This window comes from Pleurodeles waltl, chromosome 11 (genome assembly GCF_031143425.1).
Source record: "Pleurodeles waltl isolate 20211129_DDA chromosome 11, aPleWal1.hap1.20221129, whole genome shotgun sequence".
Lineage (NCBI taxonomy): Eukaryota > Metazoa > Chordata > Amphibia > Caudata > Salamandridae > Pleurodeles > Pleurodeles waltl.
This window is the reverse complement of record NC_090450.1, coordinates 915,026,208-915,053,592: the sequence shown is the minus strand read 5'-3', so window position 1 is coordinate 915,053,592 and position 27,385 is coordinate 915,026,208. Positions and strand designations below refer to the sequence as shown.

Below are 27,385 nucleotides of genomic sequence, written 5' to 3'. Positions count from 1 at the left end.
AGTTTTATGTCCTTTAAAACCACTTTGCAAACTGTGCTACGACTGATCGCCTCTTTTAAGTAGGGTTTTAGAAGAGGTTTCGTCTAGATTAATAATGTAGCTGTCATACTCCGAACTTATCCTGCTCCTTTCTTCCAATATCATTTTGGGCGATCAAATATACTTTCCCATATAGTGAATTTTGTCTTTGAGGATACACACAGTGACAGACTTTCATGGATTTGTTTTCAGGATTCATGGGGCTGTACGAACTCAAATATACTTCTGTTCAGAACCAAATGTTTTCAGCTGGTAAGGTGCATACTACCAGGTACAAATCTTGTTTCATGGACCATAAAACTCAACAGCTTCTTTGCATACCTTTGCTCTGATGATTTTTGGTTCCTTTAAATGTTGTCCAAATAGGAGGTGGTGTGACTTAAGTAAAGGATACCTTCACCAGATGGTGCTTGCTTGTCAATATCCTTTTAAAACGTCCATCTTGAAATCTCAATCATTTGTTCCAAGACCTCTGTAGTGGTGTGTGCATTTTATTGTGCGTAAGGTATGTTAGCATAAATCTCTGTGACTGCAATCTTCAAATTGCCACCTCTTGATTAAGAATCTCTAAAGTTATGTGTTATATTTCTGCAGTACAAATTAGAACACTTGGGTATAAATAGGTCCTCAGAATTTGGTCAATTTGCTTATGAAGTAGTTGTATGTTAATTCTGTTTCTCGTTGTCAGCAGTCCTATTGTGTATTCTGCATCATAGGCCACTTAAGTGAAAGTGCCGGCATTGAGAGGCAAACTTTGTCCACACTGTAACCTGATGTCTCTTGCAAAAAGCATATTAGTAAGCAGTTGAAATAGTGTGAATTGCTCTTCACATCTTAGCTTGCAGCAGTACCCGAGATAACTCAGTCTCTCCTTATCTAAATGCTGATTAAGTGGTCAAATTAAAAGTTTGTGATCGCCTCTCAAAGAAAAGGGCACTAGCATTTGACTACCTTCATTTGCATAAACTGTATAAGTGTCCTGTAAAAGGCGCTGTTATACTCGTGCAGCAAAAACCTGTATAACGTTGGAGTGTCATCAGCAGAAATCCCATGTCAGCAGTAATCCCATGTCTGTAAAGATGATTATGAAGTTAGAGCCTTAGGAACTTGACAAGCTTAGTCACCTAACGCATTGCTGAACTGCTTTTTTTCCACATTTCTTGCCGTGCCCATATTCAGTGTACATCACGTTGAGAAATCAAACCTCTTTCCCGGAGAGTGTCATGCGGTGCTAGAGCCACTCTGTTTATTGAAACATGGGTATTTTACAAAACCAAGCCAATGAAATTGGTGAGATGATGAATACAAATGTTATATTGGTGCTGTGTTGCAATATAAAGGGGGTTACACGTATGCTCATTGCATGTAGGTTTGACAGTGTTCAGTTGCTTCAATAATGGATTCTCAATTATGAGAAGAAGAATTTTCTTTTGACCTGGTAAATTTAATGCCAATGAATTGTAAGGCCTGTATTTTCCAAACATTTTTCCCATTGGATTATGAGTGTATACTATAGAGTACTTTTTGTTTGTAAATTTAAATTATTATAAATGTTGGGTTAAAAACTACAAAACGTAATTTGAACAGGAAAGCCTACAGTGATGGTTACTTACTGTAGTCTGGCAAGTTTACATGTTCAGTGGTCACACATTTCTTGTTAGTAGAACCACCTTATAGAGAATAGAAAAGGTAAACAGTTTTCGGTCCTGAGTCATCGTTGGTGTTCAATCTGACAATGAGAGGCGCTGTCATTGGTTCACTGTTTTATAAAGCAAGTAAGGTTCTTTCGTTTTCCATTCAGTGACATGAGTGCTTTTTATAAAGTATTTTAAAGGCTTTTAATTGTTTCGAATGATGGTGTCAAAACAGCGAGCATAGTAGAAAATAAAAAAAACTGCTGAAATTCTGCTCTTTGTTTGAAAAATGCTGCTGACTTGTTGTGCTTTGAATACCGGACTTCTACTTCATGAAGGGCATCACTTTATATCATTGTGTTGCAATTGGCTAATTCTCTAAAACATTGACTAGTGTTACGAAGTCTGCATCACTATTGTGCATTTTTTTGTTATGGTGAATGTTGTGGAAGATCAATAATTGGCTGTAGTGCACACCGAGTAGAAAAGTATAGCTCCACTTTATTTCATCTCTCCAACTATTTGTCAAAGAAATGTATTCTGTTGCATATATTAAATATTATTTTCCCAAAATGTACAGGTGAATCTAATTGTTGTGTTCCTATTTCAGAAGAGATCATTGAAAACCCCAGAAGAACGAGCGCTTATGGCCCAGACATTGACACGTTTAAAACAGGAGCCAGAAGAAGAGCTGCCAGTAGAAGCACCACCACAAACGCAAGAAAGCGACCAGTCCAGGCCCAGTTCTCCAACCGCTGGGCCCAGCACAGAAGGGGGTGAACCCGAAGAGAGGAAAACACTTAAGATCAGGCGGCGAAAGAAGATTCCCAATAAAGAACTAAGTAAGGAGCTTAGTAAGGAGCTGACACAGGAAATACAAAAGACTGAGAATAGCCTTGCAAATGAAAATCACCAACCCATAAAGTCCGAGCCAGAGAGTGAAAATGAGGAGCCCAATCAGCCCTTCCTCCTTGATGAAAGACTGCATCCAATCAGTAAGGGGTTAAACGGAACTCCAAGAGACCTTGTTGCTAATCTCACAAGCACTCCACGAAGTATAACTCGACCAGCCCCTTCTTTATCGCCACCAAAATGTGTTCCACTGGAGCGCCATGTAATCAGGCCCCCGCCCATCAGTCCTCCCCCAGACTCTCTACCGCTGGTGAATGGTGCATCCCATGTAATGCGACGGGAGGTCTGGATGAGCGTCTTTAGCTACCTCCCTCCCAGGGACTTGTGCATTTGTATGCGGGTTTGCAGAACATGGAATCGATGGTAAGCAGCCAAGTGATTTTATTTATATGCATGATTAAACAGTTTAGATATTAATGTATGTACCATTTTATTTGAAGTGAGATTTGGCTTCACGTATTTGTTGTTGGTCTCAAAGAGGCAGAGTGACGTATACAAGATGTAGCCTCATGGTTAGGAATGTCAAATTGCCTGAGACAAAATCAGTTTAGGAGTTTGTTCCTAAAAAAGCAATCTCAAGCTTATAACTGTGTGGTCCAAATATTGAAGCAAAATGGTTGCTTTTCCTTGATTCAGTTTGGGAAACTGACTCTGAATGCATGAATTTGGTCATGACTTTTATGTAACTTAAACAGGATTGTGATGGTTGGTGTTCTCCTTTTAGAAGTAATGCTCCACTTGTCCCAGCGGTATTTGTATCAGCTGTGTGGGATTGTCTGGGCAGCGAGAGAAAAAAGTACAAATTCATTTCACTCAGCCTCATAGCATTTGAAGAGGCTTCACTTAATGTTTCTACCCTATCACTCCAGCACACATCTGTGGTGTTGGATGAGGTTGATGTGGTCTTAAACCACTCTAATCCCCTATCTGCAAGATAGAATGCATAGGTGGCGTGCCCCTTAACTGTGGCTGAATGCTGCCCCCCATAGTATCTGCTTAAAGCATTATGCACCAGGGAAAACTGCCAGTGTGCCTAAAGTAAATCAGCTAACACTGCACTAGCAAAAGATTGTGTGGTGAATGCCATGTCGCCATAGCATCATATTGCCAAATTGACATGTTCTGCCTGTGGTCAATTGAGACATTGTTTTGTGTTGTTAAACCTCCAGTACAATTAGTCTTTGCCTCCCCCTTAGGCTCCTGGATGTAGGCCTCGCCAGTGAGGGTCCTTCAAGCAGCAACTGATTTCAGCCAATGGCAGATCCTGCTAGTGACTGCAGCATTTTCTTTAATGGGGGTTGGTAGTTTACACCTGGTAAAAGGCTCGACCAGCTTGCCAGGTCGGGGCTACTGTTCTCTCAGGGGTATGTGCTTAGCTCCTGTTGAGAACATGTGGTAACCTTAAATTTGTGTGAGTTCTAGATCCCTTGTATGAATATTTTTTATCCTCCAAAAATGTGCCTGAACTTTGCATGTTCTTTAACTTAGTGTAAGGAAATGCCTCCTTGGCATGGTTACCCCCTGACTTTTGCCTTTGCTGATGCTAAGTTTTGATTTGAAATTGTGCTGAGGCCTGCTAACCAGGCCCCAGCACCAGTGTTCTTTCCCTAACCTGTATTTTGTTTACACAATTGGCACACCCTGGCATCCAGGTAAGTCCCTTGTAACTGGTACCCCTGGTACCAAGGGCCCTGATGCCAGGGAAGGTCTCTAAGGGCTGCAGCATAACTTATGCCACCCTGGGGACCCCTCACTCAGCACAGACACACTGCTTGCCAGCTTGTGTGTGCTGGTGAGGACAAAACGAGTAAGTCGACATGGCACTCCCCTCAGGGTGCAATGCCAACCTCACACTGCCTATGTAGTATAGATAAGTCACCCCTCTAGCAGGCCTTACAGCCCTAAGGCAGGGTGCACTATACCATAGGTGAGGGCACCAGTGCATGAGCACTGTACCCCTACAGTGTCTAAGCAAAACCTTAGACATTGTAAGTGCAGGGTAGCCATAAGAGTAAATGGTCTGGGAGTCTGTCATACACGAACTCCACAGCACCATAATGGCTACACTGAAAACTGGGAAGTTTGGTATCAAACTTCTCAGCACAATAAATGCACACTGATGCCAGTGTACCTTTTATTGTAACATACACCCCAGAGGGCACCTTAGAGGTGCCCCCTGAAACCATAACCAACTACCCGTGTAGGCTGACTGGTTTTAGCAGCCTGCCACACTCGAGACATGTTTCTGGCCACATGGGGAGAGTGCCTTTGTCACTCTGTGGCTAGTAACAAAGCCTGCACTGGGTGGAGATGCTTATCACCTCCCCCTTGCAGGAGCTGTAACACCTGGTGGTGAGCCTCAAAGGCTCACCCCCTTTGTTTCAGCACCACAGGGCATTCCAGCTAGTGGATTTGCCCGCCCCCTCCGGCCACGGCCCCACTTTTGGCGGCAAGGCCGGAGGAGATAATGAGGAAAAACAAGGAGGAGTCACTGGCCAGTCAGGACAGCCCCTAAGGCAACCTGAGCTGAAGTGACTCTGACTTTTAGGAATTGTCCATCTTGCAGATGGAGGATCCCCCCAATAGGGATAGGAATATGACCCCCTCCCCTTGGGAGGAGGTACAAAGAGGGTGTAGCCACCCTCAGGGCTAGTAGCCATTGGCTACTGCCCTCCCTGACCTAAACACACCCCTAAATTCTGTATTTAGGGGCTCCCCAGAACCTAGGAACTCAGATTCCTGCAACCTAAGAAGAAGAGGACTGCTGAGCTGAAAAACCCTACAGAGAAGATGGAGACACCAACTGCTTTGGCCCCAGCTCTACCGGCCTGTCTCCCCCCCCACCCCCCTTCTGAAGAAACTGCTCCAGCGACGCTTTCCCCAGGACCAGCGACCTCTGAATCCTCAGAGGACTGCCCTGCTCTAGAAGGACCAAGAAACTCCCGAGGACAGCGGCTCTGTTCACCCAAGACTGCAACTTTGTTTCCAAAGAGGCAACTTCAAGACAACTGCGTTTCACGCCGGAAGCGTGAGACTTGCTACTCTGCACCCGACGCCCCCGGCTCGACATGTGGAGAAACAACACTTCAGGGAGGACTCCCCGGCGACTACGAGATCGTGAGTAGCCAGAGTTGCCCCCCCTGACCCCCCACAGCGACGCCTGCAGAGGGAATCCCGAGGCTCCCCCTGACCGCTACTGCCTGACTCCCAGATCCCGACGCCTGGAAAAGGCTCTGCACCCGCAGCCCCCAGGACCTGAAAGATCGGAAGTCCAGTGCAGGAGTGACCCCCAGGAGGCCCTCTCCCTTGCTCAGGTGGTGGCTACCCCGAGGAGCCCCCCCCCTTGCCTGCCTGCATCGCTGAAGAGACCCCTTGGTCTCCCATTGATTCCAATTGAAAACCCGACGTGTGTTTGCACACTGCACCCGGGCTGCTGAGGGTGTACTTTCTGTGCTAACTTGTGTCCCCCCCCGGTGCCCTACAAAACCCCCCTGGTCTGCCCACCGAAGACGCGGGTACTTACCTGCTGGCAGACTAGAACCGGGGCACCCCCTTCTCCATTGAAGCCTATGCGTTTTGGGCACCACTTTGAACTCTGCACCTGACCGGCCCTGAGCTGCTGGTGTGGTAACTTTGGGGTTGCTCTGAACCCCCAACGGTGGGCTACCTTGGACCCAAACTTGAACCCCGTAGGTGGTTTACTTACCTGCAAGAACTAACAAATACTTACTTCCCCCAGGAACTGTTGAAAATTGCACTGTGGCTAGTTTTAAAATAGCTATATGTGATTTATTTGAAAAGTATATATGCTATTGTGATTATTCAAAGTTCCTAAAGTACTTACCTGCAATACCTTTCATTTGAAGTATTACATGTAAAATTTGAACCTGTGGTTCTTAACCCCTTAGCTGCTGGGCCTTTTCCCCCCCAGTGCTGAGCCCTTTTTTGGCTATTTGGGGTAGTTCGCGCTTAGGGCTTCATAACTTTTTGTCCACATAAGCTAACCACGCCAAATTTGCGTCCTTTTTTTCCAACATCCTAGGGATTCTAATGGTACCCAGAGTTTGTGGTTTCCCCTGGAGGAGACCAAGAAAATAGCCAAAATACAGTGAACATTTTGTTTTTTCAAAAAAAATGGGAAAAAAGGGCTGCCGAAGAAGGCTTGTGGTTTTTTCCCTGAAAATGCCATCAACAAAGGGTTTCTGGTGCTGAAATCACTAGCTTCCCACCTTTCAGGAACGGGCAGACTTGAATCAGAAAACCACATTTTTCAACACAAATTTGGCATTTTACTGGGACATACCCCATTTTTACTATATTTGGTGCTTTCAGCCTCCTTCCAGTTAGTGACAGGAATGGGTGTGAAACCAATGCTGGATCCCGGAATGCTAAACATTTCTGAAAACTAGACAAAATTCTGAATTCAGCAAGGGGTCATTTGTGTAGATCGTACAAGGTTTTCCTACAGAAAATAACAGCTGAAATAAAAAAATATTGAAATTGAGCTGAAAACAACAGCCATTTTTCTTTATGTTTTACTCTGTAACTTTTTCCTGCGATGTCAGATTTCTGAAAGCAATATACCGTTTTGTCTGCTGGACTCTTCTGGTTGCGGGGATATAAAGGGCTTGTAGGTTCATCAAGAACCCTAGGTACCCAGAGCCAATAAATGAGCTGCACCCTGCAGTTGGTTTTCATTCTATACTGGGTATACAGCAATTCATTTGCTGAAATATGAAGAGTGAAAAAGAGGTATCAAGAAAACCTTTGCATTTCCAAAATGGGATCAAGATAAGGTTTTGAGGAGCAGTGGTTATTTGCACATCGCTGAATTCCGAGGTGCCCATACTAGCATGTGAATTGCAGGGCATTTCTCAAATAGACGTCTTTTTTACACACTCTCTTATATTTGGAAGGAAAAAATGTAGAGAAAGATAAGGGGCAATAACACTTGTTTTGCTATTCTATGTTCCCCCAAGTCTACCGATAAAAATGATACCTCACTTGTGTGGGTAGGCCTAGTGCCCGCGACAGGAAATGCCCCAAAGCGCAACGTGGACACACACAAATTTGTGGAAGAAAACAGAGGTGTTTTTTGCGAAGTGCCTACCTGTAGATTTTGGCCTCTAGCTCAGCCGGCACATAGGGAAACCTACCAAACCTGTGCATTTCTGAAAACTAGAGACCTAGGGGATTCCAAGGAGGGGTGACTTGCGGGGTTCGGACCAGGTTCTGTTACCCAGAATCCTTTGCAAACCTCAAAAAGTGGCTAAAAAAACACATTTTCCTCACATTTCGGTGACAGAAAGTTCTGGAATCTGAGAGGAGCCACAAACTTCCTTCCACCCAGCGTTCCCCCAAGTCTCCCGATAAAAATGATACCTCACTTGTGTGGGTAGGCCTAGCGCCCACGACACGAAACGCCCCAAAGCGCAACGTGGACACATACAAATTTTTGGAAGAAAACAGAGGTGTTTTTTGCGAAGTGCCTACCTGTAGATTTTGGCCTCTAGCTCAGCCGGCACCTAGGGAAACCTACCAAACCTGTGCATTTCTGAAAACTAGAGACCTAGGGGAATCCAAGGAGGGGTGACTTGCGGGGCTCGGACCAGGTTCTGTTACCCAGAATCCTTTGCAAACCTCAAAAAGTGGCTAAAAAAACAAGTTTTCCTCACATTTCGGTGACAGAAAGTTCTGGAATCTGAGAGGAGCCACAAACTTCCTTCCACCCAGCGTTCCCCCAAGTCTCCCGATAAAAATGATACCTCACTTGTGTGGGTAGGCCTAGCGCCCGCAACAGGAATGGATCACACAAGGGTCAATGGTAGTCATTGCTTGAGGTGTACTGTTAACCCTGGAGTGATTCATTCCTGAAGCATGCACTAGGCGCAGGCACACAAGCGGGGTTGTGTTTTTATCAGGACAAGTGGGGAAACACTGGGTGGTAGGAATTTTGAGGATCCCTGCAGATCCCTGGACTTCTGCTCATTGAAATGCAAGGAAATGTGTTTTTTAAGCACATAATGTAATTTCAAGGGGATTCTGGGTGAAGGAAAACTGGTGAGAGCCATGCAAGTCCTGCACCCTTGGACTCCCCTGGTACTAGTTTGTTAAATTTAACCCACCACTCACACTGGTTGGTTTTAGCACCACCAGAAATTATGGTTTCAAAGCATGATTACTTATCAAAGTATCTGAATATTGAAACCAAGCCTTCTGAAGGTGGGCCATAAAGCCGCGTCCAGGCACCAACCTCTTTATGGTCCATTCACACGCCATTCACGCACAACAAACAACCCTTTCATATCGCCAGCCACGGGCCCAATCCAATCAATCACTCCACTCACATTAACTTACCGCTGCCAGACAAGGGCCCATCACATTCACACGCCACAGAACGGAATAAGTTTGACTACATTTTACCACCTGTCAAGTAACTGCCTCCTTCTTCCTTAACATTAAAAAAAAATGCATGCGTAACAAACCTTTACTAATGACTCCTGTGACAGCCACCTGAGGCTCAGGAAGACATGTTTTTGATGCGCCTTTAACGCACTCTCTGCGCTAAATCCAACTCCTTCCAGTTTGTGGATGCAAGTTGGGGGTGTCCGAGTATGCCGTACAAAGCGATTCCTCGAACTGAGTGTGCATATCTACCTTTGAAACTAAGGGAGACATGCTGGGGATTTCTCATGCTGTTACCTAAAGAGAAGGTCATAGGCTACCTGCCTCCTTCTTCCTTAACATTACCAAATGCATGCGTAACAAACCTTTACTAATGACTCCTGTGACAGCCACCGGAGGCTCAGGAAGACATGTTTTTCATGTGCCTTTAACGCACTCTCTGTGCTAAATCCAACTCCTTCCAGTTTGTGGATGCAAGTTGGGGGTGTCCGAGTATGCCGTACAAAGCGATTCCTCGAACTGAGTGAGCATATCTACCTTTGAAACTAAGGGAGACATGCTGGGGATTTCTCATGATGTTCCCTAAAGAGAAGGTCATAGGCTATGGAAAAGGGTAGTGTTTGGTACATAGGGGAGTCCGTGAGAACGTAGCATATGTCCCAGCCAACATTATGTGCAGTGATGTGACTATAATGCACTTATACAGCAAACTGAACATCTACTAAGTTCTGATGGAGGATGAACATGAAAAGCAGGTCAAACACTGACCTATACAAGTCATTCTCCTTCAGTGCTGGGATGGCACCAATGGGTTTGAATCCATAGGTGTAGATGATGTACATCTGTACTACCTTTACTATCTGCCTTCTACCTGTGCAATAACCCTGTGAAGGCACTCCTACCATAAGCTTTCCTTACCCATCCATGTCTCTGTTCTCATCAGAGTCCTGGCTAATCCTGTATAATAGCCAAGTGAACCTATACTAGTTTGTGGAAGCAAGTTGGGGGCTTCCAAGTATGCCCTACAAAGTGATTCCTCGAACTGAGAGAGCATATCTACTGTTGAAAGTAAGGTAGACATGCAGGTGAAGAAAGGGTACTCCATGGCAATGTGGCATATGTTCTGTCCACTAGTATATGCAGTAGGGAGAAAAAAATGCATGTTAATTGAACAGAACACCGACCACGCCAAAAGGAAGTCCATGATGAAGTAAAATTCTGTGGCTCCTTGCCTAACGAAGCAGTGGCCCATGGACGTTCGGTATCCATGCACTGCCACTGAAAGGATTACCCAACAGCAGCTCAACCTCAGTCGATTTCCCAGAACTTTGCTTTAGTATGATACAACGTAAAGCAAGTAGGGATACAGAGGCCTGGTTGTGATGGACACTGGGGACAGTAATACCGACTCTCCTGCCGCTTTCCATGCTTTGAGCACACTTTACAGCGACGACATGGACGATCCTTTTTGGGTGTTTTAGGTATGCGATCAGCAAAGTGTCGCTCCTGCAGCCTTGTCACATCCTCCAGAACATATGAGGTGGAGGCTGCTGCTTCTTCTGTAACAGCAGTGAGGCTTTCAATTACAGACAACTGGAAGTCAAGGAAAGTCATGAGTCTTCCTGTTGTTGTCTGACGGTAAACAACATACGCATTATATGTTGCCATCTGAATCAGGTGGGTAAACAGTTTCTTGTACCAAGTGCGAGTTTTACGACACGCATTGTATGGTTGAAGAACCAGGTCGTTCTTGTCCACTCCACCCATGTACTTATTGTAATCGAGTATACAGATGGGCTTGTGGACTTCGGCCATCTGACCCCAAACCGTGATGGGAGAAGTGCTCTCATCATGAATTGTAGTGAGCACGTATACATCACGTCTATCTAGGAACTTGACTGCGAGCAGTTCGTTAGAACGCAATGCAGTACTCTGTGATTTCTGGAGCTTCTTGCAAACAAGCTCCCGCGGGAATCCTTTGCGGTTACAACGAACTGTACCGCAGGCCACAGTGCCAGCTTTGTAGAGCTCACTGAACAGCTCTACTCCTGTATAGAAATTGTCCACATAAAGGTTATAACCTTTGTGAAGAAGTGGCTGGACAAGTTCCCATACAATCTTACCTGTGACCCCTAACACAGGAAGGCAACCTACAGGGTTTAGGGTAGAATCCTTCCCTGTATACACTCTCAGGCTGTACACATAGCCAGTAGAGCTCACACAGCATGTACAGCTTTATGCCATAGCGAGCTCTTTTGCTTGCAATGTACTGTCTGAAAAGCAGCCGTCCTTTGCACAGGATCAAGGACTCATCGACTGCTATATTCTTTCCAGGAGTATATATCTCTGGAAACCTGGCAGACAAATGTTCCACGACAGGCCGAATTTTGAACAACCTGTCATGATCTGGATGGTCCCGGGGCAATGCAGCAGAATTGTCATTGAAATGCAGCATGCGCTTCAGTAGCAAAAAACAATCTCTACTCATGTATGGTGCGAAGATGGGAGTTACCCAAACCGTGCGAGTCGTCCAGTAGGACTGCAAGGTGGGTTTCTGTACTAACCCCATTTTGAGTGTAAGGCCCAAAAATATCTTCAACTCCGCCAGCGAAGTGGGAGTCCACTGGCGTGCCCTAGAACGGGGCCCTAGAGTGCCTCCGCGCTCCCTCAGAATTTGGTCTGCACGCAAATTTGTTTGCTGCACAACTTTTCTGAAGAAAGTCAACATCCAAAAACAGATAGATGTAGTCGACTGGCAAAAAGTTAGCTGTATCGACTTTACATCCAGTGTCACCAATAAAAGGTGGAATTTGGGGCTGCCAAGAGAGCACTCTCTCTGTGCTTGCGGTAGCAAGCACGTGCTCTCTGGGTTCGGCTAACCCAATGTGGTCCCGCTGCCCCGAATGTGCTTGCGAAGGGACAGCACGGATGTCGTCATTGTCTCCTTCAGACTCACTGGAAGAGGTGTCGTCAGATGGGACTCCGCCGACTGAAAAATCACTCCCAGAATCTGCCCCATTGTCCTCTCCCTCAGATGCTGTCTCAGTGTCTGCTGTCTCAGTCTCTGAGCCTACATCAGAACTGTCCTCCATAACCCGAGCTAGGGCTTGATCAGCAGTCATCCAACGAGACGCCATCTCTGCAACTGGCTAAACTGTCCCTCTAAATTACTAGCCTACATAGAAGGCAGATAGTCACAAAATTGCGTGTGCGTATGTTTGTTGTGTACAACAGGAAATGTCGTCACCTTACCTTCGCTTCTTCTCCAATTCTGCAGATTTACTGAAAAAAACAAAAAAAGAATGTATTACTTCACCTTACCACACACCCTGTGCAACAGTCATTTTTGGTGCTCTGCCTCCCATTACCTCCTCTTCTAATTCCCTCAGTACTACCCAGCAAAAGTGCCACTCATATCTCCATAGTCCCCCTGGCATTACATTTGTTTTAAAGCGCAGGTAACGCTTGCCTTTACTAATCCACTCAGCTACTTTATGGCAACTGCCACTACAGAAAAGACATGCATGCATGCATATATATATATATATATATATATATATATATATATATATATATATATATATATATATATATATATATATATATATATATATATATATATATATCCTAACCCAACTTTTCTTGCCACATGAATTGATAATTGAAAGTTAAACACTTTCACATAAGAGAGCCGATTCACAGCGCCACGGCCACCATGAGCATCATATGAAGAGTTACACAAAAGGAAAAGAAGTTCGCTCGCAGTTAAACATAACTGCAAAAGTGCACTTAGCCTTGTACCAGGGGCGATGGCCAAGGCGGTAACAAAACCTCCCCAAGGAGGGACAAAGGTAAATCATTTTCCAATGTCATCAAAGGATTTTTGAAGGGCAAGCCCACGAACGAGTGGTAGTGATGGGCGTGAGGTGGGCGTTGTTAGAAGCCCAGATACACACCAACAAGTCAGAAAAGCAGCACATGGATGCTGCAATGCTTGTCCTGAAAAAAAAATAATAATAATATATATATAGATATATATATATAGATATATCTATATATATATATCTATATATATATGTGTATACATATATACACATATATATGAGAGAGAGAAAGAAAACACGACACTCATGTCACAAACCTTTTTTTTTATACATGTGTGCTTGCCCTTGCCAAAGCACACATGTATAAAAAAAAATTGGCCCCATTGATGGTCACCCTAAGGGCTGACCAACAAAAAATTTTTTTTTCTTTTTTACCCTGGGGGGGGGGGGGGGGGCGATTGGCCCCCCCAGGCAAAACTACATGTTTTTTTCCCCCCCCCCCTTGGGTCGGCCCGTGTTCCAAGGGCCGACCCCGCCATTTTTTTTTTATTTAGTTTTTTTTTTTAATTGTGGGGGGCGCGATCGCCCCCCAAAACTGTGTAAATGATTAATTATTGCCCCCGGGGGGGGGGGCGGCCCGTTTACGAGGGGGCCGACCCCCCCAAAGAAGATCCCTGGTGCCTGCACCAAAGGGGTTAAAATAAACTAAGAAAATATATTTTTCTATACAAAAACCTATTGACCTGGAATTGTCTCGGTGTGTGTGTTCCTCATTTATTGCTTGTGTATGTACAACAAATGCTTAACACTACTCCTTTGATAAGCCTACTGCTCGACCACACTACCACAAAATAGAGCATTAGTATTATCTCTTTTTGCCACTATCTTATCTCTAAGGGGAACCCTTGAACTCTGTGCATACTATTCCTTACTTTGAAATAGTGCATACAGAGCCAACTTCCTACACTTAGCATGTCTCCAGTTCCCCTTTCCACCCCCCAGATGTATGGTAAATCCACATGCTTGATTTGTTCTCTGTCTTTGAGCTAAGAGTCCGACAGTAATCATATGCCTTTAGTAAAGTCAGATTTCTATAGAATTAAAGAGCAGAACAGTTTTACTTTATAATAGCTCACTCACATTATTTGAAAAGATCCAAACCAACCACTAAGGAGAGAGTGCACTGAACTCTAATACCTTTGGTGACCGTGAAACCACATATTTTGACCCTGGATCTCACGTGGAAGGAGGTCGCTTTCAGAGATGCTCAGAAAACTCCTTATTTTTTTTTTTCTCAATAATTTCCATTGGGATTCCATAGTTCCATGCAATTCCCCTCTGGGTTGTTATTTCTGAAGCTGGGTGTTGTAAATGTGTGTCTTTTTCCGGTAGCATCCTTCAGTCCACCAGAACGAATTTTCCTTTGTGCAGGAGAGAGCTGCACTCCTATGAGTCCTACATTTGATTTCTTAGGCTTAGTTGGACATTTTGCTTCTTTGTCCTTTCGTTTGGCCATGATCTTTTATCCAGCAGAAGAGGATTGTTTATGAATTGCTCAAGGTTGTTCCGCAATGCACTCCCAGGCCATATTTACATATTACCTGATAATCCACCACGGTCATCCATTTGTGATGTGATCCTGGTAGCCAGCCCCTCTGTTGCAAAAATGATTTTGTTTCTTGAACTTGTTCCAAGTGGCAGAAGGTATAATCATCGTTATCTCTTCGGCAGAGTTCATACCCCTTTGTTTAGCAGGACTGTGTTTTTGCACCCGGACCATAATTGCTTTCCTTGACCTTCAGAAATCTAAAAAACTTTGGCTATTGAAGCCTTTCTGATAAAACATGCCTGTTCTACATGCTGCAAGGAGTAAATCTGTTGGAGTAAAGTGCACTCTTTTTGCCACTGGGTCTAGGTGAAGACATGAGTTTGCTTTCCTGCACATTGCATTATGTACTTCCACTAAAATGGGTTTGTAATCCAAAAAGGCCTCCAGCTCCTACATGTACGCTTTTGGAAACCACTTACATTCTGATTTTATTCCCTTGCAGGTTGTAACTGCATTTCCTCCTTTTTGAAGGTCACTATTGAAATGCAATCTTAATTTTATCCTTTCACTTTTGATTCCTGGACAGTTTCAGCTATTGACCACAAGTAACCTTCATCTCATTAACTGAAGAATTTTGCTTGTGACAACTTCGAACTGCAGATTTGTTGAGCTGCCATCGTACCTACCTGTCATTATTTATTTTCGGGTCAGCCAAGAGACTTTACTTTCTCTTACCACCCTCATCCGTCCTTCATACCTGAGAGGACGCTTAATATTCATAATGTTAGATGTTGGCTTTCACATTACATGAATAGGGCTTTGATCCTGACAGGTTGTTCATCGCTTATCCTGCCTCTCCTGAGAAACAACTCTACAAAGCCTTTATTGCTTATTAGTTAAGAATGCTGCAAGGTTGCTGTTTTTTTCCTCTAGACGACATTTATGCACACGTTGTGGGAGCAGAGGCAACATCTGTTGTTATTTTGAGCAACATGGCAAGCCGTCTGTGAAGCCGCCACTATGTAGAATTATGGATTAGAAATCAGTTTACGAGTTGAAGATCAGTTTAGTTATGCTCTTTTTTTTTAGACTAGTGATTAGAGTTGGTTATCCTCTGCAAAATATTGCATTTCAATATTCCTTTGAGTGTAAAACCAGGTGTGCATACGTTCATGAAGCACTGCTGCCTTGAATGCCAGGTCCAAACTCCAGGATTCTTTACGTTCTCGCTTCTGCAATTCTCCTTGGACCATGACACAGACACTCCACCTTTGGGAGGTACTTGTTTGCTATCTAGTCTTAAGTGAATTATCTGTGGTTAGATTATCGACCAGAAAGAGCATTACCAAAGATAAGTAACTTATTCATTACTTTCAGAAACCATCTTGGTGAACTAACTCCGGTCCCCTTTGCTCACGAGTGAAAGCTTACTTGATGTAGTTTTCTTTCTGTCCCTTGTCTCAAAACGCCCATGAAATGTTATTTGGCTAAATTATTTTATTGTGAAGCTGTCCCTGAAGTACAGAGAGGTATGAATGTCTGTTCCCAGTATGAGGTTATGGAGTTGTTAGTTTAGCACAGCTGCTTGAAGAACAAACATGAGGCATTCTTGATGATCTAAACCTGCCACAGAGGCACACTGTCATGCAAATCTGATAGAGACTTCTAGTTGCAGATTCCTTACCTTAGAATCTTCTCCCAGGTGTCGGACTGGATCCAGAGATTTATTTTTATTAGCAATATCCTTGCGTGTCTGTTGGTGGTGTCGGTCAACTCTGCAGGTGTCGTTGGCGTCTAGTCATCGTGATGACGTCGGGAGTACTACATAGACACTGCCTCAGCCCAGTGACATCATTTTGTTTCTTTCCGTGCCACGCGCTGATCCAGAGAGAGCTACCCTTGGTCAATTTTTGACCGACTTCGACTCTTTTGTCGCGTTGTGTTTTTTATTATATATTTTTTTTTTTTGTGCGTCAAGGGATGTCCCCAAAGAACACCTTTAAACCATGCAAGGACTGTCGCCACATGATGTCGGTGACAAATCTGCGTCAAGTCTGTTTGTAGTGCCTGGAGCACGACTACGACCTGAAGTCGTGCTCCAAGTGCCGAGCCATGCACCTGAAGGCCTTGAGGGAGCGGTCCCTCAAGCTTATTTGGCCCAGCGCTAGAGTCTGCATAGGTCCCGGTCTCGCTAGAGGGGACGGTCTCAAGACCGGTCACGGAGCCACCACCACTCGTCTTCGGGTCAAGGTAAGAAGTCGTCGTCGAAGAAATCCCATCATCCTTCGATTTCACCCCATCGCTCGGCTGATGCGATGCGGGAGGAGCATCGACGCTCGACGCCTCTGTCTTCCGAGCCTGCTTTTGGGTCTGCTCCGCACCTCCCCGAGTTTCAGGGAGCCAAGGCGATCCCTGCCAAATTCAAAGAATTTTATGAGGCCATGCACCTCATTTTCGGGCAGCCCGACCCTGCTACGGTGCCCAAGGGGTTCGGTTGGGGGCCTTCGGGTTCTGTGCCGGCGGCTCCAGCCACCGTAGTCCCCTACAGATCCGCTCTCGGACCTGCACTGACGCCAGTCGTACCATCAAGACCTTCCCCACCATCTACGTCAACCCGATCCTAATTCCTGACGACTTGGACCGGTGTCGACTGACGCCGCCTCCTTCGATGGGGTCTATTCACCCCAGGTTGGATTCGGACTTCCTCATGGGTTCAAATTCAGAGAAGGATTGGAGGGGTCCCTGGACCCTTGTGAATACCAGGATGACCCTAACTTGGACTGGGCACAGGAGTTGGGCGAGGCCAGTGGTCTGGATAGCTCTCCAGATGCTGGCATGCTATCTCCTCCTACTGTGGCTACGACAGAGGGAGCAACTTATGCCATGGTGGTCAGTAGGGCAGCTGAGGTTCTTGGCCTTGAGCTGCCTACTGTTCAGGTCAGGACTAATCTCCTGACAGAGGTGCTTCAACCAGGGGCTTCCACACCTGAGCATCTTCTATTCAATGAAGCCCTCACCGATGTCCTTTGGGTACTTGGTCCAGACTCCACACACGAGCTCCTGTGAACAGGACAATCGCACGCTGCCATCAGCCTGTCCCAAACAACCCTAAATTTCTGTCCCAACACTCCATGCCTGAGAGCCTTGTTATTCAGGCATCCTCATCCTCTGGCGTATTCCCTTCAACACCTCTGGATAGGGAATCAAAAGAGATGGAACAATTTGGGAAGAAGAGGTTTTCTTCCTCCAGTCTCACGCTGCGGTCAATGGACAAGTCTCACGCTGTGGTCAGTGGACACTGCATGCCTTTTAGGCAGTTATACTCACTCTTTGTGGGGTACGGTCACGCAGGTTCTGCCGCAGATACCAGAGGAGGCCCGTGCTATCGTCTTCCAAGCTGTCACCGATAGGAGAGACGTGGCAAAGTTCACTATCCGATGTGGACTGGACACGACCGACTCGCTGGGTAGATTGGTTGCAACAACGGTGGCCTTGAGGCGCCATGTCTTGTTACGTATATCTGGTTTCTCAGGGGATGTCCACAGACTCTCATGGACATGCCCTTTGATGGCTCCCAACTCTTTGGAGACAAGGCGGACTCAGCGCTGGAGACGATCAAGGACTCCTGTGTTATGGTTCAGTCCCTCGGCCTTTCCACTGCCCCTTGTCCCCAACAGTCCGCCGTTCAGCCGCTGGCTAGGGACGTGGAATCCCACATGGAACCAGAGGTCTGCCCAGTTCACCCCTGTCCCAGCTTTCAAACCTTCCTAGTCCATCCCCTCTCTCTGGTCCGCCTGGCGGCAGGATTTGCCATCACCCGCCCCACTGGGAATCCATCACTACGGCCAGGTGGATTTTGCAGATCGTTAGATGGAGCTACTCCCTCCCATTCAAATCTGCCCCACCAGCCATGCCTCCATCACTCAGCGTATACCGGAGGAACGTTTGGCTCTTCTCCGCCAGGAAGACACAGCTCTCTTGGTCAAAGGAACCATAGAGAGGGTCCCAGCGCCAGAAGTATGTTGTGGTTGTTATTCCTGATAGTTTCTGATGCCCCAAAAAGACAACAGTTTACATCCTATCCTAGACCTTCGGGCCCTCAACCTCTTCCTCAAGGAGAAATTCTAAATGCTCACCCTGGCTCAGGTCCTGTCTGCCTTGGACCCAGAAGAGGGGATGGTAGCGTTGGACTTGCCGTTCGCTTATTTCCATAAGATTTGTGGTAGGTCATGAGCACTTTCAATTTACCGTGCTCCCCTATGGCCTTACCAGCGCCCGCGGGTGTTCACTAAAGTAATGGCAGTTGTTGCAGCTCATCAGCGTAAGTTGGGGTTTTTTCTTCCCCCCTACCTCGACAACTGTTTATTGATTAAAGTGCATAATAGTTCATTAGAACCTTTACACCGTCCCTAATAAGATAAAATTCACAATACACATTTCATAAAATACCATAGAATCGCATAAAAAAATATTTTTTACAGTACCAAGTTCTAAATAATATCCTTATAAAAACACTTAAAAATGTTTCCATTGCAAATTCATTTCATAAATATAAATGTAAGTTAGTCTTACTTGACCTCTATACATGAATCTTAACCTCTAATATTATTTGTAAGAAGTACACATAACCAATAACTTTGATTTAGGTCCAAGTACTCTGTAGGTCAGCTACCAGGCCTTGACCACCTTATTGCACTTCGCCCTTGTAAATTAATATCGATTAACATGCTAAAAGACCACCACCTCATAACGTGCCCTCACTCAAATTCGACTTACTTTGAACATCCATTTTTTTGGCAACCTGGCTTGAAAAATGTTAGTCTTGCATTTAAGATAAAATTGGATGATTTAAAACTGCCGATTACCGCTTGCCTACATGTTACGTATATTATTCTGCTTAAAAGCCCTTTAAGATATCTTCTGTGATCTTGCTTTAAACCTTAACATACACAGATCCAATGTATAAGGTTCCCAACTCCATGACCGCATAAAATACAGGGGGAATTTGAATTAGAGCGTTCCTTGAGGGGTGAGGGGGGAATAGCAGAACATCCTGGGAGAAGGCCAAATCGATATTTAATAAATAGATCTTTCACCCTCTTTGACCATCCTGACTCTGGGTACTGCTGGTGGTGTTAGTTTTATACTCATTTTTATAACCCAGGAGTGCGATTGGTCGGCCAGAAGACCCTTGTCCATAACCAAGGACTTTTTCTTCGTAATAAGATTCATATATATATATATATATTTTTTTACTGTCGAGAGAAAGCTTCTCGTCCCACAAGGACGTCGCCCTCAGATTGTCTAAGGCGGTGTCTAAATATACCCCTGATGGAGAGTTTGGATTTGAACCCCGCTCCTGCCAGAGTGCTTGACTTAACCCACTCCCCTTTGCTTGTTGAACCTGTTTCCAAACTTTTATATATATGCACCCTGTCTAGCGGTTAATTGATTTGTAAACTCCAACCTAATTTGGGCCTGGGATGCATTTACTGGAAGATGAAAAAGAACTCTGACGATTTTACCGATTATCCTATTCAGGGTAGCTGCATCCCTGCCCCTCAAAGCTTCACTACCATAGGTGATACTAGGGACTAGTTTAGCAGTTATAACTTGAAGCAGAGGGCAATACCTCGGGCCATCTAAACATCTTTTCTGGGGACGAAAGGCAAGCAGTATGTCAGTTTTCTGGGAAGTAAAATACACCTTCTCATCAAATATTACCCCCAGGTATCTATAGTGTTTTACTTGTTCAAGTCCATGGCCTTGAAGATACCACTTATACGTTGTATTTATTTATTTATTTATTTTACTTATTTCCATAGTCTTTGTTTTCTTCTCATTTATAACCATTCCCCTTTGTTCAGCGAATTCTATTAATTACAATATCAGTCATTGTAACCCTATTTTGGTGTGATTTAAAAGTATTACATCGTCCGCATAGACCAAATTTGAAATAGAGTTCCCCAATCTTAGGAGGGTGCGCATTTACCCCATTTGACATAGTGGATACATCTGATACAAATAGATTAAAAAGATAAGGCGCGAGCACACAACCCTGTTTCAGACCACGTTCAGTCTTAATTTTTGTTGATAAAAACGAGCCGTCCCCTACTTTAACTCTAATCCAATTGGCAGTGTATAACTTCTGAATACCTCTTAATAACTGCTCTGGTATGTCCCATTGGGTTAATTTTGCCCATAACTAGCCACGATGAACCAGATCAAATGCAGATTTGAAGTCCATGAAACATACATACAAAGGACATTTATTTTGAATACATTTATCTATAATAGTGGTAAGAGGTAAAATATTAACTGCTGTTCCTGGCCCTTTGGTAAAACCTGTCTGATTGACTAGAATTATGTTATTGTTTGTCCAGCTCTTGAGTCCCGTCAAAAGGGAGGCAGCATAATATTTGGATTCTGAGTCACTTAGGGTGATTAAGCCATAATTCTTGTGAATGGTATGTGTACCACCTTTACAAATTGGGTGGATGATTGCACCCTTCCACGAATTTCGAATAACATCAAACTCCAGTGCATTATTAAAATACCTCAGCCAACTTCTCTGCCCAAAAACATGGGTTTGTTTTATATAGGGCATTAGGGACCCTGTTTGAACCCGGTGCACCAGCCTGTCTACTCTAATTAATAAATTATTTTTAATCTGGGCAACAGTAAACAAGTGGCCATTTCCTTCTTTAACCTTTGGGCTGGAAAAAGGTTTGGCGGTTTCGGATTGTGAAGCTTTATTAACTCCCCTTGGCTCGACACCACTTCAACACTAGCTTTTGCTTGGTTAAAATAATGTGTTAGAAAATCATACCAAGATTGTTCAGAAATATCCGAACTAGTCAAAATCATAGAGGGTTTATTTAAATTGTTTACCATTTTCCAAAAAGCCTGGGAGTTCCTTTTTTTTTTTTTAACTTAGAGATAAGGCCTTTACCCAGAAATCCTACCTTTTTCCTTGTTCTTTTATCCCACATCTGTTTCCTATATAGGCTATTTGTGCCTTTTAGCTCTTTCTGAATACAAAGATCGTTTGTATTCTTTTTTGCAAGTCTTAATAGCCTATTTCTCTTTTTCCTCATTAGAGCGATAACAGTTGTTATATTTATTTTCTCTCTGTTTTTTGCTTTTACTTATGCATTATACTGATGAAACTTATAATGGTTTTCAGAAAGATAGTTGCAAATTTGTCCAAAAAAGCTGACCATTGGGCGATAGGATATCCAGTTGGAAACACGGCCTGATTACAAATAATTTGGGTCAACAGCAACTCTGAATTAATACCTCAAAGACTGGCTGTTGAAGGCGGACTCGCCCCAGAAAGTTGTCTCCCACCTTCAGACTACGGCAAACCTCCTGCACACATTGAGGTTCACTATAAACATGCCGAAGTCACATCTGACTCTCTTAGACGCTCCCTTTCATCAGAGCTGTTCTGGACACAATACAGTTTTGGGCCTATCCTCCCGAAAAGAGAGTCTTGGATATTTAGGCTATGATTCTGATCTTTCAGCCTCTAGCTTGGGTTTCGGTGAAACTGAAATTACTAGGACATGGAAAACTTGAAGGTACCTGTCCTGCCTTTTGCTTACATGGCACTCTGCCCTATTGCTACCTAGAGCCTACCTTAGGGTTGACGTATATGGAGGAAAAGGGGAGTGCTGGGCTTGGCAAGAAGTTTTAGATGCCAGGTCGGGATGGCTGTGAGACTGCACACATAGGCTCTGCAGTGGCAGGCCTGAAACATGTTTACATAGCTACTTAAGTGGGTGGCAGAATCAGTGCTGCAGGACCGCTAGTTGCATTTAATTTACAGGTCCTTGGTTTATGGTATACCATTTTACAAGGAACTTAGAGGTAAAGCGAATATGCAGTTTGTGGATACACTAATGTTACCATGTTTAGGGGAGAAGCACATGCACTTTAGAACTGGTTAGCAGTAGTAAAATGCTCGGAGTCCTAAGGCCAGCAAAAAGATACAGCCACAAAACAGGAGCTAAAAAGGCAAACATTCTGGGGTAAGACCACACTAAGGCTGCCAGGTCTAACACTTGCATTAAGAGTAGAGATAGGAGACCTGTCCCTTTGAGAACCCTAGATGCTCCCCTTTCCACAATGTTTTGTACTTGCAGTTGCCTTGCAGAGCCAGTTCCTTTTTCCAACTTGTTCGTGTAAGATTTCTGAATACCTTAATATTTTTTTATCAGAAAATCGTTCTACACTTTCATGCGTGAAGTCTTTTACCAGCCCCTGTCAAGTGGAGCTATTTTTTTTTTCCTCACCGACTAGTATTTAGTCGGAATGTCACCTCTTTTTTTCAAGTGCCCTGCATGTTGAAGGAAGAAGGCAGTTATAGGTGCCCACAAAATCTGTGTGGTTTGCTTTCCTGTATCTTCCTCTGTGTGACTTTAGTAAGAAAATGTCTGTAAGAATGTTTAAAGATGGGAGGCATCTGGCTCCGAGGCATAGTGCAAGACATGAGGGTGGAAAAAGAAGAGGAGGCTTGAAAGGTCAGTCCCTCAGCCTGCCACCTTCCAGGAAAAGCTCCTACAGAGGGAGCTTTAAAGAGAAGAGGCTCTGCTCCGACATGTTCGCCTTCAAAGGAGGGCTCAGCAGTCACTCATTCTTGTCACAGATGCCATTCTAGATTGTCGTAATCAAAACACTCTGCATAAAACACTCAGCATCAACATCATGAAAAACACTGTTGACAGCGACACATCATGTTCAATAGTTGGTCTGGTTCAAAGAACCAAGATCGAAGAAAGCACATCGTCAACATTGAAGAGACCTAGACATCCGTTGGCACACAGTCCATTAGTGTCAAAAACATATGTCTTTGTCACCATCTCCAGCAACTTCAGAGGTCTGGTCACGGTCTCTATCACTCCAATCTGGACAGTCTTTGTCATCTAACAGAGTTTCTCCTGTGGCCCAGTCACTTCCTTCTCCAGATAAGCGGGGAAGAAAAAGAGACCATGGTAACTCCTTTTGGTTGCTGATCCAGATCTGGCCCCTCTTCCACACTGTCCATCATACCATTTCAGGATCCAGTTCACATGCTTCTAACATCTCTGGATCTCTTAACACCAAAAAATACCTCAAAAGCAACCACCATGTCTTCATTGAGAAAGCGGAGCTCTCTTCTCCAACTATAACAGCTCCCATAAGCAAGTCTGCTAGAGGAAGACCTAGATCATGCTCACAATCAGTCTTCCTACTCTGACTCATCACACTCTTCCACACTCTTACATCCCATGCTCAGCCTATATCCAGAGTCTTTCTAGTAGATGATAATTTTTTGTTCCAGGCGGTGCTCGCCAGACGAGCGGTGAAGTTTGACATAGCTTTAGAGACACCTTAACCAGCGATGTCAGTCATTCTGGAGAAAACTATTAACAGCAGTGCCGAAAAATTGTTTGCCTCTGGAACTGGGTCTACTGGACAATGCAGAGGAGAAATGCATAACTTCAACAACAGTCAAAGTGGAAACACCTCGCCTTCTAAAGAAATATTAACCTCTGCAAAACCATGAGTTCCTCCAGCCTGATTATATGCCGAGGTCAGTCATAGCCATGGCAGTCACACGAAAACATGCATCTGCGCCGAATTCAGTTGCTCCATCAGAAAAAGGGAGAGCAACAGGTTGAATGAGACAAGATGCAAGATGTGTGGTAAGAGCTCCACATACATAAAGAATGGCACCACTACAGCTGTTCTTGGCAGATACTATAGAGAGATATGGGACTGGCTGAAATATCTTGCCAAAACATCACCAACAACCATTAGGGAGATGGCTTTTATTTGATATGTTAATTGAATTTTCCAACAGTCATAAAATCAGCAGTTTGTTCTGACTGAGCAGCCATGTACCCCGTGCCCCCCAATTACACAATTCTGTTTTTGTGCAAACAATACACATTGACCACAGCTTTCCAGTGCCTGCTTCGCTTGAAACTAGAGCCTGCACACCCTCTCCGTGGCTACCCTCAGCAGAATCTCTTGGTATTTCATGTGTCCCATCAATCATAGCCCCTCAGTGTATTAGTTCTTCTGCCAAGCATTATGGGGATGGTTAAGGATGGGTCCCTGGTCTCCAAACTGGTAGTGAGCGCAGCAGTAGGCTCTGCTGAGCTTGCCACAGCAAGCTACTGTCACAGAATTTCTTTCAGATGATCTTCACAGCCAAGCCTGTCCTTATCCTGATGCGCAACACAAAATTGAATTTTCTCATTTCGAGTTCAACATTCTACGAACAACATACTGAAGAAGATATGCCTAGAATGAAAAACAAATTAGACCCTTAAGGTCGTTGGTCTGGAGAACAGAAAAATCTTTAAACAGCAGTACAGACCCAAAGAGAGACTGTGCGCATCAGAGGGTTCAATCCCTGTGTTGGTCATATCAACCTCAGGAACAACAGACCACTGCAAAGACAATAATACCATAAGCGATATCAAAAGCAGAATACAACTCTCCCTAAAACATCCCTTTCTAGGGGGACGAATTCAGCTGCCCAAATAGTGATGGGCTTACACCCAACCTCCTTCCCCCTCCCTCTCTACAGTTAGCCACTCCTGTAGGAACAGCCGTAACCTCTTATCTGTAAAAATGAAACTGAATACTCAGACAATTTGGTTCTGAACATTATACAAAGAGAATATTTAATTCACTTCAGGGCTGTTTCACTGCCAAATCCACGAAACCAGCATCAGCTATCTGTATTAAAAGACCTAACTTGTCTTTTACAAAATTGGATAATAAAAAAAAGTACCATCAGATCAGCAGAAATAAAGGAGTTTACTTCGGATATTTCCTGACCCTAAAAAACTGTTACACGAAACAATATAGACCAATAATAGATCTTTGGTTTGTCAACAAGTTTATAACCAAGGAAAATTTCAGAAAGCTCTTTCCATTGAATCAACCTGCACATAAACAAAAACAACTGGCTATGTGCCTTCAGGATGCTTATTTCCACATTCCTGCATCACGTCACAGGAAATTTTTGAGATTCATTTCAGGAGACAAACTATCAATACAAACCTTCATGCAACACATGACAGTAGTTGCAGCCTATCGTACGGAAAAGGGCAATATTTGCTTATCCTTACTTCGATGAATGCTAACAAAAGCAGGGTCTCAGTCGAAAGCAGCACAGGATTTCAAAAACACAGCAAGGCTACTTTTCAAACTGGCTCTCCAAATCAGTATTAGCAGATCAGTTCTGAAGCAAGTACCATGTCTTGCACATATTGGAGAAAAGATGGCTACTTTAAACAAAAGCATGTGTCCTTCGTAGAAGAGAGTATTATCCATAAAGAAACAAATTCATGAAGCTTAAAGACACCAGCTTCTAACAGCTCACCAAGTTGCTTCACTCCTATGATCCATGGCATCCTGCATTAACATTGTATCAATTGCACGACTGTTATGAGTCCTCTACAGCAGAGCCTTGAAGACCAGTGGTCTAAAAAAGTAGACAGTTGTGAGAAAATTCTTCATCTCAAAACATCGGCACTAAACTCACTGGCATGGTGGTGTAAAAGTCAAAATGTTTGTTGGAGTTCCATTTCAAGGGACACAGTCCATTGTCATCTATGCGCCTCTGTCGGAGTGGGAAGCCCACATGAAACACATGACAATTCAAGGACTATGAACAGACAGAGAAAAGACTTATCACATCAGTCTCCTAGAAGTGGAAATTATGCACTTGCCATACAGAGCTTTTCTTGTCCTCCAAGGTCTTAACGATTCAAATGGATAATATCGTTAGCATATATTATACCAGCAAACAAGGAGGAACCAGATTAAGACAGTTATCTCAAAGCACAAACCATGTCGCACTGGGCCGGCCCAGATGATTATCTCTGACGGTGATACATATCCCAGGGGTACAGAATTAAGAAGCGGATTTCCTCAGCTGACATCATGAGGGAAACCACAAAGGGGTTCTCTGCAGCAAAGTTGTAGAAGACACTTCAAAAAATGGGGGTACTCCATCCTTAGACCTGTTTACCATGTCATAAATAGCAGAGACTTTGCTTCCACAGCACTAAGCTGAACTCGGTGGCTAATGCCCTTTTGGTCAAATGTTCAATGCCATTTGTCTTTGCTATTTCTCCAATTCCATTCATATCAGTGGTCATTGTGAAACTACAGAGATCGAGGACAAAGGGGATTTTAATAGCACTAGATTGGCTAAGACAGTATTAGTACCCAGACCTTTTTCAACTGTCTCTCTTATTTGACAGATGGTTGCCTTGCAAACCAGATCTGTTGAACAGACCTCAGGACGAAAGCCAGCACTCGAGCCTTCAGTCATCAATTTTTGCTGCATGGCTCCTGAGATCAGGCAATACAACCATTTGAATCTACCCCCTGATGGTATGAAAATACTAAAACAATTAAAACATCTGTCCACAAGATCCTGTCAGACATTAAAATAGGAATTGTTTTGCAGTTTGTGCTAGGAGGATGTAATACTTCCACATTTGCTATATCTAGGCAAATGAGATTTGGCTATCTGTAGCAAATATGAAGGACAACTGATGTAGATATTTTGTGTAAGCCGTAACAGCTTATAGAAAATATCTGCATCAGTTGTCCTTCTTTATGATACCTATGTGTAAAAAAAAGTCAGTAAAATCTAAAGAAAATGTTTTCATCAGTGCAAAGACCATCTTCTCCTTGGGAGTGCAACTTAATGCTGTATAAACTGAGAACACCATTTGCGTCTACACACAGAACTACTTTGCAGCATCTTTCATGAAAAAATAATTTTTAATACAATTGCAGTTACAACATTAAGGAGAGGTACTGCATTGCAAGCTGTATTAGCAGTAAAAACCTTTACAAGTGTTCATACTGATAGGGTAGTCTTGAGGACTCACTGTTCCTTATTACCAAAAAGTGGAGTCTGATTTTCACATCAGTCATTACTCTTCCTTCTTTCATCCCAAATGTGTCTATGCCACCAGCAGAAAGGGCTCTTCATTCATTTGATG

The 27,385-nt window shown here is 44.0% G+C and overlaps 1 protein-coding gene across 5 annotated transcripts in view; it reads left to right on the top strand.

Annotated features, from left to right (window-relative positions):
* The window catches only part of KDM2B (lysine demethylase 2B), a 715,168-nt gene that overhangs the window by 660,476 nt on the left and 27,307 nt on the right, over positions 1-27,385 (top strand). For all 5 annotated transcript variants that reach the window (XM_069214908.1, XM_069214905.1, XM_069214907.1 and 2 more), the window contains one exon: positions 2,284-2,948. In XM_069214908.1, the coding sequence (XP_069071009.1) occupies positions 2,284-2,948 (665 nt within the window). The remainder of the gene's footprint in view (positions 1-2,283; positions 2,949-27,385) is intronic.